This window comes from Octopus bimaculoides, chromosome 12 (assembly GCF_046866305.1).
Source record: "Octopus bimaculoides isolate indiv1 chromosome 12, ASM4686630v1, whole genome shotgun sequence".
Taxonomy (NCBI): Eukaryota; Metazoa; Mollusca; class Cephalopoda; order Octopoda; family Octopodidae; genus Octopus; species Octopus bimaculoides.
The window spans coordinates 44857548-44870434 of record NC_142939.1 but is presented as its reverse complement, the minus strand read 5'-3'; the positions used below and the strand labels follow the sequence as shown (position 1 = coordinate 44870434).

At 36.1% G+C, this 12887-nt stretch overlaps 1 protein-coding gene across 4 annotated transcripts in view; it reads left to right on the top strand.

Annotated features, from left to right (window-relative positions):
- Positions 1-12887, top strand: part of LOC106873066 (uncharacterized) — a 56933-nt gene that overhangs the window by 31967 nt on the left and 12079 nt on the right. For all 4 annotated transcript variants that reach the window (XM_089360982.1, XM_089360983.1, XM_089360980.1 and 1 more), the window contains 5 exons: positions 3612-3699; positions 8636-8841; positions 9791-9884; positions 11170-11402; positions 12200-12293. In XM_089360982.1, coding sequence (XP_089217108.1) covers positions 3612-3699; positions 8636-8841; positions 9791-9884; positions 11170-11402; positions 12200-12293 — 715 coding nt within the window. The remainder of the gene's footprint in view (positions 1-3611; positions 3700-8635; positions 8842-9790; positions 9885-11169; positions 11403-12199; positions 12294-12887) is intronic.

Here is a 12887-nt window from a genome sequence, read left to right as displayed (position 1 = left end):
TATGCATGTATATGTATGTATGCGTATTATCATCATCATCATTTAACGTCCGCTTTCCATGCTAGCATGTGTTGGACGATCTGACTGAGGACTGGTGAAATCGGATGGCAACACCAAGCTCCAATCTAAATTTGGCAGAGTTTCTACAGCTGGATGCCCTTCCTAACCCCAACCACTCAGAGAGTGTAGTAGGTGCTTTTACGTGTCACCCGCACGAAGGCCAGTCAGGCGATACTGGCAACGGCCACACTCGAAATGGTGTCTTTTATGTGCCACCCGCACAAGCCAGTCCAGGGACACTGGCAACGATCTTGCTCGAAAATCCTATGAAGGCCAATCAGGCGGTACTGGCAACGGCCACGCTCGAAATGGTGTCTTTTATGTGCCACCCGCACAAGCCAGTCCAGGAGCACTGGCAACGATCTCGCTCGAAAATCCTACGAAGGCCAGTCAGGTGGTACTGGCAATGGCCACGCTCAAAATGGTGCATCTTATGTGCCACCCGCACAAGAGCTAGCCCAGGGGCACTGGCAACGATCTCACTTGGCTTGCCGGGTCTTCTCACGCACAGCACACCTCCAAAGGTCTCGGTCAGTAGTCATCGCCTCAGTGAGGCCCAATGTACGAAGGTCTTGCCTCACCACCTCAGCCCAAGTTTTCCTGGGCCTACCTCTTCCACAGGTTCCCTCAACTGTTAGGGTGTGGCACTTTTTCACGCAGCTATCCTCATCCATTCTCACCACATGTCCATACCAGCGCAATCGTCTATCTTGCACACCACAACTGATGCTTCTGATGTTCAGCTTTTCTTTCAAGATACTTACACTCTGACGGGTATTCACATTGACATTACACATCCAACGGAGCATACTGGCTTCATTCCTTGCGAGCTTACGCATGTCCTCAGCAGTTACAGCCCATGTTTCACTGCCATGTAGCATGGCTGTTCGTACACATGCGTCATACAGTCTGCCTTTTACTCTGAGTGAGAGTCCCTTTGTCGCCAGCAGAGGTAAGAGCTCTCTAAACTTTGCCCAGGCTATTCTTATTCTAGCAGCTACACTTTCAGCGCACCCACCCCCACTACTAACTTGGTCGCCCAGATAGCGGAAGCTATCGACTACCTCTAGTTTTTTACCCTGGAATGAGATAGAAGTTGTTTCCTGTTTGTTTACAGTCTTTATTGCACCTGAACATCTGCTACATACAAAAACTAATTTCCTAGTTAACCTGCCTTTGATATTGCTGCACCTCTTATGTGTCCATAGCTTGCACCGGGTACATCTTATAGAGTTACTACCTACTCCTTTTCTACATACTGAGCAGGGCCATCTACCTGAAGGGGTTTGTGTTTTATCTACCTTCCTACTTATTAGGATTTTGGTTTTAGCTAGGTTGACTCTAAGGCCCTTCAATTCTAGACCTTGCTTCCACACTTGAAACTTCTCCTCTAGTTCTGATAGTGACTCCGCAATTTGTGCAAGGTCATCAGCATAGAGGAGCTCCCAGGGGCAACCTGTCTTGAACTCCTCTGTGATTGCCTGGAGGACTATGATAAATAGGAGGGGGCTGAGGACGGAACCTTGGTGGACCCCTACCTCCACCCGGAATTCATTGCTGTACTCATTTCCAACCCTCATCTTACTGGCAGCATCTCTGTACATGGCTTGCACAGCTCTCACTAACCATTCTTCTATCCCAAGTTTCCTCATTGACCACCAGATAAGGGATCGGGGGACCCTGTCAAAGGCTTTCTCCATATCAATGAAAGCCAGGTACAGAGGTTTATCCTTGGCTAGATATTTCTCCTGCAGCTGTCTTACTAGAAATATGGCATCAGTAGTGCTTTTACCTGGCACGAACCCAAACTGCATCTCATCTAAATTGATTCGCTCCCTAATTAGTTGGGCTATGACCCTCTCCGTAACTTTCATAACCTGATCTAACAGCTTGATGCCTCTGTAATTATTTGTATCTAAAGCGTCACCTTTACCTTTGTAGCAGTTGACTATGGTGCTGCTACACCAGTCATTGGGTATGACTCCTTCGTGTAACACCTGGTTCGTAATACGGGTGACTAGGCTGTAGCCAACACTGCCAGATATTTTGAGCATCTCTGCAGTGATTCCTGATGGACCGGGGGCTTTCCCTGTCTTCATACTCTTAATTGCTTTATGTACCCTGGTACTATCAACTCGGATAGCTGGTCCCTCTGTTGGGTTGACATACGGCAGGCTCTCTTTCTCCCATTCATTCTCTTTATTAAGCAATCTATCGTAGTGGCATCTCCAGACCTCTTTCTTTGCAGCCTCATTTAGTGCAAGCGTATCATCATCCATGCGAACACATTTCTCTCCTACGACGTCACTATTTTCTCTCCTACACTGTCTTGCAACACGAAATACCTCGAGTCTTTGGTCCTCACGGCGCAGAACATTGGCAAATCTTTTCTTATCTGCTTCCCCTCTGGCTAAATAAACCTGTCACCTAGCCTCCCTTCTGGCACATTGGTACAATTCCCTGCTACCACCGTTCTTCCAGTCCTTCCAAGCCTGTTTCTTTTGTCTAATAGCCCTGTCTACCTCCTTGTTCCACCACCACGTTACTCTGGGTCGAGAGGGGACCTTACACCAGCCACAGATCTGGTCGGTGCACTATCACCATCATCGGTTAACGTCTGTTTTCCATGCTAGCATGGGTTGGATGGTTTGACTGAAGTCTGGAGAGCTAGTGGCTGCACCAGGCTCCAGTCTGGTCTGACAGTTTCTACAACTGGATGCCCTTCCTAATGCCAACCACATATATTAAAAGAAGAGGAAAACAAGGCCAAATCAGGACAAGCTTATCACATCACTTAAATTATTAAATTATTTTAATTATTATAATGGTGTATTGAAGTAAATAATGTCTTACAGCTGCTTCTAGGATATCCCAGATAATGTATTGATCTGCATTTCCATATACTGGGTATTCCATCATTGGAGACAAGATATATATGCAGGAAATTTCAGTGTGGAGGTGTAGATAGAAAATCTGATGTAGAGACAAGCATGAAGGTCAAGGCTCATAGTTCATCTTGTTCCGGAGGGTGTGGGGGTTTATCCATATTTCTGCGAAGGTGTACCACCATACTTATAATACCAGGTAAGTCCATAGTTCAGAAAGCAGGTTGAGTAATGCATCCAGTTGAAAAAAATGGGATCTAGCAGTTTAATTCATATCCTCTGACTCAGAAGTAGGCTATGGATCCCTAGCTCTGGCATCCATTGTAATCTTGGATCCTCGTGGCTTATCAATTGGAGCACTTACAGAACATGTCTCTTACGACCACAGTGGCTAAACTCTTTCCTATTGTATATATATATATATATATATATATATATATACACACACACATGTATGTATACATATAGGTGCAGGAATGGGTGAGTGTTTATATGTATACACAACTTCAAACCAGTCTTGGAAACAGAGTACTAGCTGTACACTGTAAGCGTTTTACTACTATTGTCATCAATAGCCTAGTGATTATCATCACTATTGTTATCATCATCATCAAATTGTTTTGAATATTGCTCTGTTGTTAATATTGCTGAATCATTCTGTTTTAGGCGTTTGTTCAAAATCACTATCTTCAAGAAATGTATGTTGCTAAATGCCAGGCAAATTGTTCAACAGCTCATCCTGAATTAAAAAAATGTAAGATTTTCCTTTAGAAATGATCTTTATTCTTTTCTTTTTTTTTTCTTTCTTTTTCTTGCATTCATTATAAAAATCCTTGAGAAATACATTTCATTTGTATACAAAACACACACACACACACACACACACACACACACAAAGAAGCATAATAATTATAAGATTAATATGCTCAACAACAATGATCAGTATTATCAGTTCAAATTTTATTGTTGCTATTCAATCCCTAGGAAAGACACATTATTCTACATTTAGTGGTTCAATCCACGGTTGTGTAGTCAGTAATAAGAACGACAAACAGCTGTAAAATCAATATCTCCAGTCAATCATGTCATTAGTGAAATTTTCAACAACTTTTCCAAACAGTGTTGATGCATGAAAATGGATATAAAAATAATATTTTCTAAAACGGCTAAAGCAGTAACATTGTTCTGAGTTAAAAAAATAGTATAATCTAAGGGTTGTTGCATACAAAAGATTCTTAATTAATTGAAATTTCCTTTTTATGTAGGGAAAGAAAATAAAAATCTAGTTGCAATTGTTGGCAACTCTCAAGGAAAAGAGGAGATAATTTAAAAAAATTTAGAATTAATTTTTCAAAGTAATTTGCAGGCAGGAGGTGCAACTATGAGTATGTTTCTGTCTGTTACACCTCATTAGACATCAGTATAGTTTAGTTACTCCAAGTTACAATGTTTTTTACATGTAAAAAATAGTTACAAGCAAATTTAGGCTGGTATATTTTGTATAGTTAAATAAAAAATATGAGCTAAGGTTGATAACTCAAATGGACCCATGGCATGGATTTATATAAAATAAATTATGAAGATGACATACTGAATTCTATATACAAAAATTCTAAATTAAGAGAAAATTTCACTCTAAACTAAAGATAGAAACAAAATTCTGTAGTAATTTTTAGTAAGATTCAAAGAACAGGGGAAATAATTTCAAACAATTAGACTGGCGGTGCCCCAGCATGGCCACAGCTCATGAGCTGAAACTAGATAAAATGAAAAATGAAATACTCAGAGTTAATTTACATGATACAGGAGCAGGATTCAAAATTGAAGCAAAGGATAACTATGAACATATTTCAATCCGTCAGACATGATCAGCATAGAAAAGCTTACTCCAGCCTGATTAACCAGTTGACAAAAGTTTTGTTCTTTAAATCTATAAATTACAATGGTTAAAATTATTTATAACTATTTTCTCTATATAAGAAGAATGTCCTTAAGAACAGATTAATCTGTAGACATTATCATTTTGACTGTCCAGTTAATTTAATACTTTCATATTCCTGCACAATTTATCCTTCCTATATGCTTTATTTTTATTTCCAATCTTTTTTATTATATATATAATGATATATAATAATAAAATTATTGTAAATGTTGCACAAGAAATTCCTGTTTAATGGAAACATTTCTGAGTAAATGTTAGCATTCTACTCTTTAAAAATCTTCTGCATTCACCACCTGTGTTTCAATACAATGAGGCAGTTTTTCACAAAGTAGGTGATACTGACCTTGAAGTGTGTGAAAATTTATATGGCCACTGGGGCAAGGGGACAATAAGAAGGAGCAATAGATACATTTTTATAGATTTTTAGTCTTTGTTTCATATTTGAATATTAAACTTTAAAATAATTTTAGATATGTAATTATTAGAAAGTGCTTGTTATTCACAGTCGTAATGATGACAATAACAAGAACAAATAAACAATAAAAGTAGACTATGAAATTAAATGAATAATTTAAAAAAACTGATTATATACCGTCTATGGCATGAAAATTATATACAGTAACCTTAAAATCAGTTTAAAAGACACTGTCAAAATTTTGAATATTTCCATACATGCTACTGCACTTGTAGCATTATGTAATGCCCTGACTTATATGCACACATTTTCATACCTATCTGTTTACTAGAATGTTGTTGGTTCTAGCTATGATGGCTGTTTGTTAATCCCATAATTTATTCACATTTATAACTAGACATATGTAAACTTGCATGTTGCTGGGAAAACAGCATATGAGTTTGTGAATATATAGAAACTACTACTAGAATTGAGAATATGCAGACAAATTTCAACTGGTAGCTACATCAGTATATATGTGACACAATGAATAAGAACCCAAGTGTGACTGAAGTGATGTACTAAAAGTTCATCATCTTCGACCATAAATCTACTTGGAGCTTAATTAGTCTGGCTTTATATTAAGTATATGTACATTAAAAATAGGGTGGTAGTGTTAAATCTTAGCAAGGGAGCACTGAATCATAGCAAAGGGGATTGATCAAAGGAAAGGGGTTACAGTTTAATAAAATTTTGGAAGACCTGTCGTAAGACATCAACCATTTTCATGTCTATCATATAATTTGTCATTATACAAGGTGGTATCAAAAAGTTCCAGCACTAATTATATTTGATAAAAAATAACTTATTTACCTATTTTTAAACATCATCACCTTTGAAATGGTCACCTTGTGCAGCAACAGACTGGTCCCAGCATTCCTGCCATTTTTGGAATCTGGCCTGGAAGTTGTTTTCCATAAGTGAGTCAAGCACCTTCTGCGATTTACAGTGGATCTTGATAATGGTGCTAAAACAGTAACCTTTGAGCTGCATTTTCATCTTGGGGAAGAGATTGAAGGCTGCAGATGCTAAATCTAGTGAATATGGCAGATATGGAAGCAATACCTTGCTGTTTTTAGCGACAAACTCACAAGCGAGGAGAGCTCGATGGCAGGGTGCATTGTCATCATGTAGAATCCATTTCTTTGTACTTCACAAGTCCAGTCACTTTTGCCAAATGTCCTCCCTCAAATGCTTCAAAATGTTATTGGTTGTCCTCTGACGATCCTCATGTACAAGCTGATGAATTTTCTTCCACATTTCCAGGGGAGATGTTCATGGCAGGTCTTCCAGGTTGCTTGTCTTCTAGGGATGTTCTGCTTTTGAAGCACCTATACCACTCAAAACATGTATGACCTATTACCTCATTACCATAAGTTTACCAAAGCATGCTCAATGTTTCCGAGGCAGACTTCCCAAGTTTAATGCTAAATTTCATGTTGGCTCTTTGTTTCTGTCCATGACAAAATCACAGACTACAGTATACACATAATCACAAAAACAAAAATTGCACAGCGTGCAAAGTAAACACAGTGATGTCACTTGGTATACCATCCCATGAAGGTCGCTTCTAGGTGTCACTGCACACACAAACATGTGCTGCTATCTCTTAGCAGACTACAGAGCTAGTCTGGGAACTTTTTTATACATATGTATTCTATCCCTTCAAATCATAATGTTAAAACGGTGACCTTTGAGCTGCAGTTTCATCTTGAGGAAGAGATGGAAATCTGTAGGTGCTAAATCTGGTGAATAGGGTAGGTTTCAAAGCAATATGTTGTTGTTTTTAGCAAGAAACTCACGAGTGAAGAGAGATTGTTGTTGTGAAGAATCCAATTCTTTGTGCTCCACAGATCCAGTTGCTTTCAATGAATGTCTTCCCTCAAACATTTCAAAATGCCACAGTAGAACTCTCAATTGAAGGTCTAACCCTGGGGGAATGAACTCTTGATGCACAATACCATATTTCAGGGGATGACACACATGGCAGATTTTCCAGATCGCACACCATCTTTCAGGGACTATAATAGACTTCTCAAGTTTAACATAAATTTCTTGTTGGCTCTTTGTTTCTATCCATGACAAAATCACACACTACAGCATACAAGTGACCATAAAAACACAAATTTCACAACTTGCAAAGTAAACACACCGATATTACTCAACACACTGCCTCATGAAGGTCACTGCTAGCTCTCACTGTGCACACAAACATGTACTGGCATCTATTGGTGCACTACAAAGCTAGTCCAAGAACTTTTTGATACCACCTCATATGTTAAAATCAACTCTTTTGTTGTCAGTGTACATGTATCCTCTGAGTATTTTCCATGCAATATGCATCTTATCGACTTTGGTCCATTTGCACAATCTTTAGCTGATTATATACATCTAGGTAGCAATCATTAATTACCTGTCATTTCTTATTACTTTCCTCACCTGTCATAGGTATTTGTTTTCATAACTGTTCTTGCTTCTGGTTACTCAAGTGCAATGATTCTCAAAATAGGCAATAACCTCCACCTCAGTGTTGAGGTGAGGAGAGGAATGGAAATATTTATATAGACATCAGAGGCAATAGGGGTGAGGGCAACTGATACATTTATATAGTAAATTTTGGTCTTTATCTTATATTTAGATATCCTCTATTTGTTACTTGTTTCAGTCATTGGATTGTGGCCATGCTGGGGCATTACCTTGAAGGGATTTAATCAAATGTATTGATCCCTGTACTTACTTTTTTTAAAGACTGGTGCTTATTATATCAATCTCTTATGCAGAACTGCTAAGTTACAGGAATGTAAACAAACCAACACTGGTTGTCAAGTGGTGATGAGCTTCTCTCAGTTTCTGTCTAGCACGTGTTCTTAATGCACATATATTGAAAATGGGGAGTGAGGTACATTGACTCATAGTAAGGGTGGGCTGCATTTATGAAGTATTAGGAAAAGGAAAAGAGGTAATAGCTAAAATAATTTGAAAAGCACTTTAACAGTACATCTGCTGCTAAATTACCGGAGATACTCTGCATACATACAATATATATATATGACTATTTGAAGTTTTTAAAGTTTCTCCTTGTTTGATTTCATACATAAATAAGCTAAATAAATTTCAAATGAAAAGAAGTGTCTTAATCTATATTGGAAGAGCAGAGAAAGTAAATGGCTTTCAATCATATTCTAATAATTTCATTTTAAATCTACTCTCCTTATTAGACAATTATTGTTTTATGATTATTAATTTTGAAATGTTGTTTTCACTGATGAGCAAATTTTTTCTCTTACTTTCTAGGGGTACACTGGAACATGGCAGTTATACACAGTAAGTTGTATGACAATTATGATGAGTCTTTTGAAATAAAGCCTTATGGTAAAAACTTTATAAAGTTTAGAGCAAATTCTAAAACAACAAATGTATCATTCTTTCTTCCAATGGAAATGAATACAAAGTCAAGAATAGAATTATTGACAACAAAAAAATTTTGGCTGGACAAGACTGTGAGTAAACCCTATATTAATTATTAAATTATTTAGTTATTCAATTAGAAAGGAGTATAATTGTTTGACTCAACTTCAATATACTACTTGTTTTCAACGTGACAGGCTGGTAGAATCATTAGCTGTTTAGTGGCATTTCACCCATCTTTAGATTCAGAATACAAATTCTGTCTATCATTCTTTCAGGGTCATAAATACTATTTAAACACTGGGGTTCAATGTAATCAACTTATCCCCTCTCCCATAAACTTACTCACCTTGTTCCAAAATTTGAAACCAATTTATAACTTGTTTTTAGGGTTACTGGATTTGAGCAAATAAAACAAGTTACATACATGTATGCCCACGCATAGTTCAGTAAAACGTACTGCTGTGCATTGATGATCATTTTTCCTGTTTTAGAAAGCAGGTAGTTTGGATGAATGACTTAACATCACTGTTCTGTGTTCACTTCATGCCAGGCCCAAGTTTACCATTTATCCTTTTTGCTGTTTATTCTGTGTCATGAAAGGCGATACTGGAACTATCTGTTCTCTATCCCACCTACAATGACCCCATCCTTCCTAACAGTCAACATTTCTTCTTTCTTCTCTTTACCTAACTGTCACTTAATGTTTTCTCTATTTCTACATTCAGTTCTACATGAATTTATGATTTAGAATAGAATAATATTTTCAAGATGAATATACTAAGATGACAAGCCCAGGTTGCTTCTCTGCTATCATCATCTGTTGATTCAATATAATTGCTCAGCTGCTGAAAACATGGTCTTGTTTGACTATTTATAAAGCTATCAAAATTTGTAGAGATAGAATTGCTGAGTGGATGGATAAGTTAATTATTTCTCATCTGTTTAATTGCTGGATCCAGAACAAAACGACACCTGTCTAAATCTATATAATTCCTAGAGACATAAACATAATTTTGTTGTTTTTTTCTTTTACTTAAGATCAAACTGAAGAACATGGAAACTTCCAAAATATATTCCTGTAGTTATCTTCTTAAACAAAGTAATCCTTACCATGAGTGTTCATTGAGAAACGGTAAGTTGATAGAAGGTATTTATTATGTCACTTTATTAGAAACTATGAAGTAGTTCTACCTTGCTGTCTGTGTGGCTTTTACAAGATGTTAAATGATAAAGAAAGAGAGTGAGCAGGGTGAATTCTAAATGATTCATGCTACTGTGTTGATTTACCATCAAGAGTTAATCTTCCCAACACCAAAACCAGATTCCAACTCAAAGATGTAAAACTAAACAATATTCCACAGCTCTACATTGAGATTCTGTCATATATCCAATTAGTCATCGATGGTGATGGTAGTGGCAACAGCATTTTGATGTTCACTTTGCCATGCTTGCATGAATCAGAAGAGAATTCATTAATCAGATTTTCATGGATGGATGCTCTTCCTGTCACCATGACCAGAACTATTTTAGTTTCATCTCTGAAGTCTATTATAATACATACAAATATTTTTCCAAACAGTTATTTTTGAAATTTGTTTGTGAGAGGCCAATGTCAGACAAGAAGAATAACATTTTGCTCCTAAGGGCAACATGGAACATTCTAAAAATGTTTTGGCAGGCTTTTAAAAATCTTGGAATTCAGCTCTTTATAGAAGCCTTGTGTCTTTAGATACTCAATGAAAATTATCTTTTTAATGATAATTTTCATCCCTCAACTTTGTCTCTCCAAGTGATTATTCTTATTGTAACAGGCAACTATGATTTGATTTATGAGGTATTCCTGCCGTTATCTTTTGACAGTTTCACTATTTCTTGATTCACATACATAACTTACATACAACAAATTCTATATTAAAAATGTTTAGTCTCATTAGTAAACATTGTTGATGATAATTCTTTCTTTTATTAATTATTCAACTTATTAAACATAACTCAACTTTAAATGTTACAACAACCGTTCCTTTATTTCTTAATCCTTTTTATACCAACCAGCCTGAAACAAACCCTAGTTCTATGATACAAATTCCTTGTTTTAAACTGATCTTAATGACAACCTTTCATTAAAATTCCATGTTAATTTATATTCCAAACATCAGCTTAATAACAACAAAGTTACTTAACAAATTCTTTATTATTGTCAAAATTAAATGAAATCAAACATATTTCAACAGAATTATGATTAATGATAAGAAAAGATTAATGATAAGAAAATCAGTTGTTTTCTACTGATGAATAACTCAAATCTCAAAATGTCATATAATTCATCATTTTTCTTGCAGCACATTTCTTTTGTTAATGTATCACAGCTACGATATAATTTTTTCATTGCTCTTTTCATTTTCTTCTTTCTTATTTAGATCTTGAGTGGAAAATAGAACTAAGCTCTCTATCCAAACTAATTAAAAATATAGAAGAAATAAAGATATTTGTTGGAGTGACTGGCAGTGGAACAAATTCTTCACAAAGTCTAACATTCAAAAAGTTAGCTTATCTCCCGACATTCTCTGCTTTTACTAATATAGGTAAAATAGGCATTGGTGAGGCTGAAATATACTTTAAAGACAGTAGCAAATCTTTTGACATATCCAAAGTAAGAATTTTCACCTTCTTGAATTCCGTGTTTGCTTTTTTATTTTAAGAAAACGGTAGCAAATATTTTGACATATTCAAAGTAAGAATTTTTACCTTGAATTCTCTATGCTATTAAAGATTTATTTATTTTCTGTCATTGTTATTGTTAAAGCCCTGATCAGTCTTGATTCAGTGGACCTAGATTCAAATACATTCATCTATGACCACCATGTTCATTTTTCAGATACATGCACTCATGACCTTTATTCAGTGTGTCCTTCTTTTCTAATACAGTACATCATCATCATCATCATTTAACGTCCATTATCCATGCTGGCATGGGTTGGTTGGTTTGACCATGGCTGGTAAGCTGTAGGGCTGCACCTAACTATAGTCTGATTTGGCATGGTTTCTGCAGCTGGATACCCTTCGTAGCACCAACCAACCAATGTAATTTAAAGGAGATTTGGCATTTATTTCTAGACAGTCAACTAATCACATAGAGGCTTCCCTCATTAACTGGAGTAATTATTTTGTGTAGGTGTCAGTGTGTATATGTGTTTGAGTGTGTTTGTGTTTGTTTATGTATGTGTGTGAGCATGCGTCTACATGTGTGTATGTTCCTGAATGTGTATGCATGTGTATATGTATATGTGTATGTATAATAACAAAAGTCCTTCTCTCTCTCACGCAAATAAAATGAATGGACCAGACTCATAAAGTCAAAAACTGCTCTTCTATCAATGTAGACATTTGTGTTAATTTAAATATATATTAAAACTAATCAGCTTGAAATTTTCTTTTATGATTTTTCAGATTGTCTTGACAAAAATACTTACTGAAGAAGAATACGGTTGTGTCAGCATACATAAGACAATCCCAGCTAAATATTCATGTAAACTACAGAAAAGTAAGATTTCATTGAACAACTAAATCGAACATACACTGGCCAAAATATGTTTAAGACCTATGATGACAATTCTATTCCTTCATTGATGTATTTTTAACAAAGCTGTATAAAATTATTTTACTTTTTATAGTTTATGTAGAGTTTGTTTCTCTTTCGAATGATATAGGCGTTATATATCTTTCTACAATTCAAATAATTTTAATGTGCAATTAAATGAAATGATTAGAAATTGTTGGCAAAATAAGTTTAAGACCATACCAAGATTATGCAAATTAATAAATTAATAGGCCAAATGGATGGTCATACTGCACTGTTTTGCTTAATAATCGAGCATTGTTACATATTTATTCATTATGGGAAAGCATTGTAGTACCAGCCCAGTTCTGCATCTTTGGATCAGATGGATAGACTTATGTTAGATGCCGTTCAATTGAAGAATTCTATCCTAAATGTGTCAAGAAAACCGTGCAAGCAAGAAGTGATGGGGTAATGGTGCAGGCCATGTTCAATAACTAAGGTGTTTGTCCAATTGTTAAGGTTGATGGCAGACTGAACAGTATAGGTTAGCTGCAATTAGTAAATGAAAATGTGCTG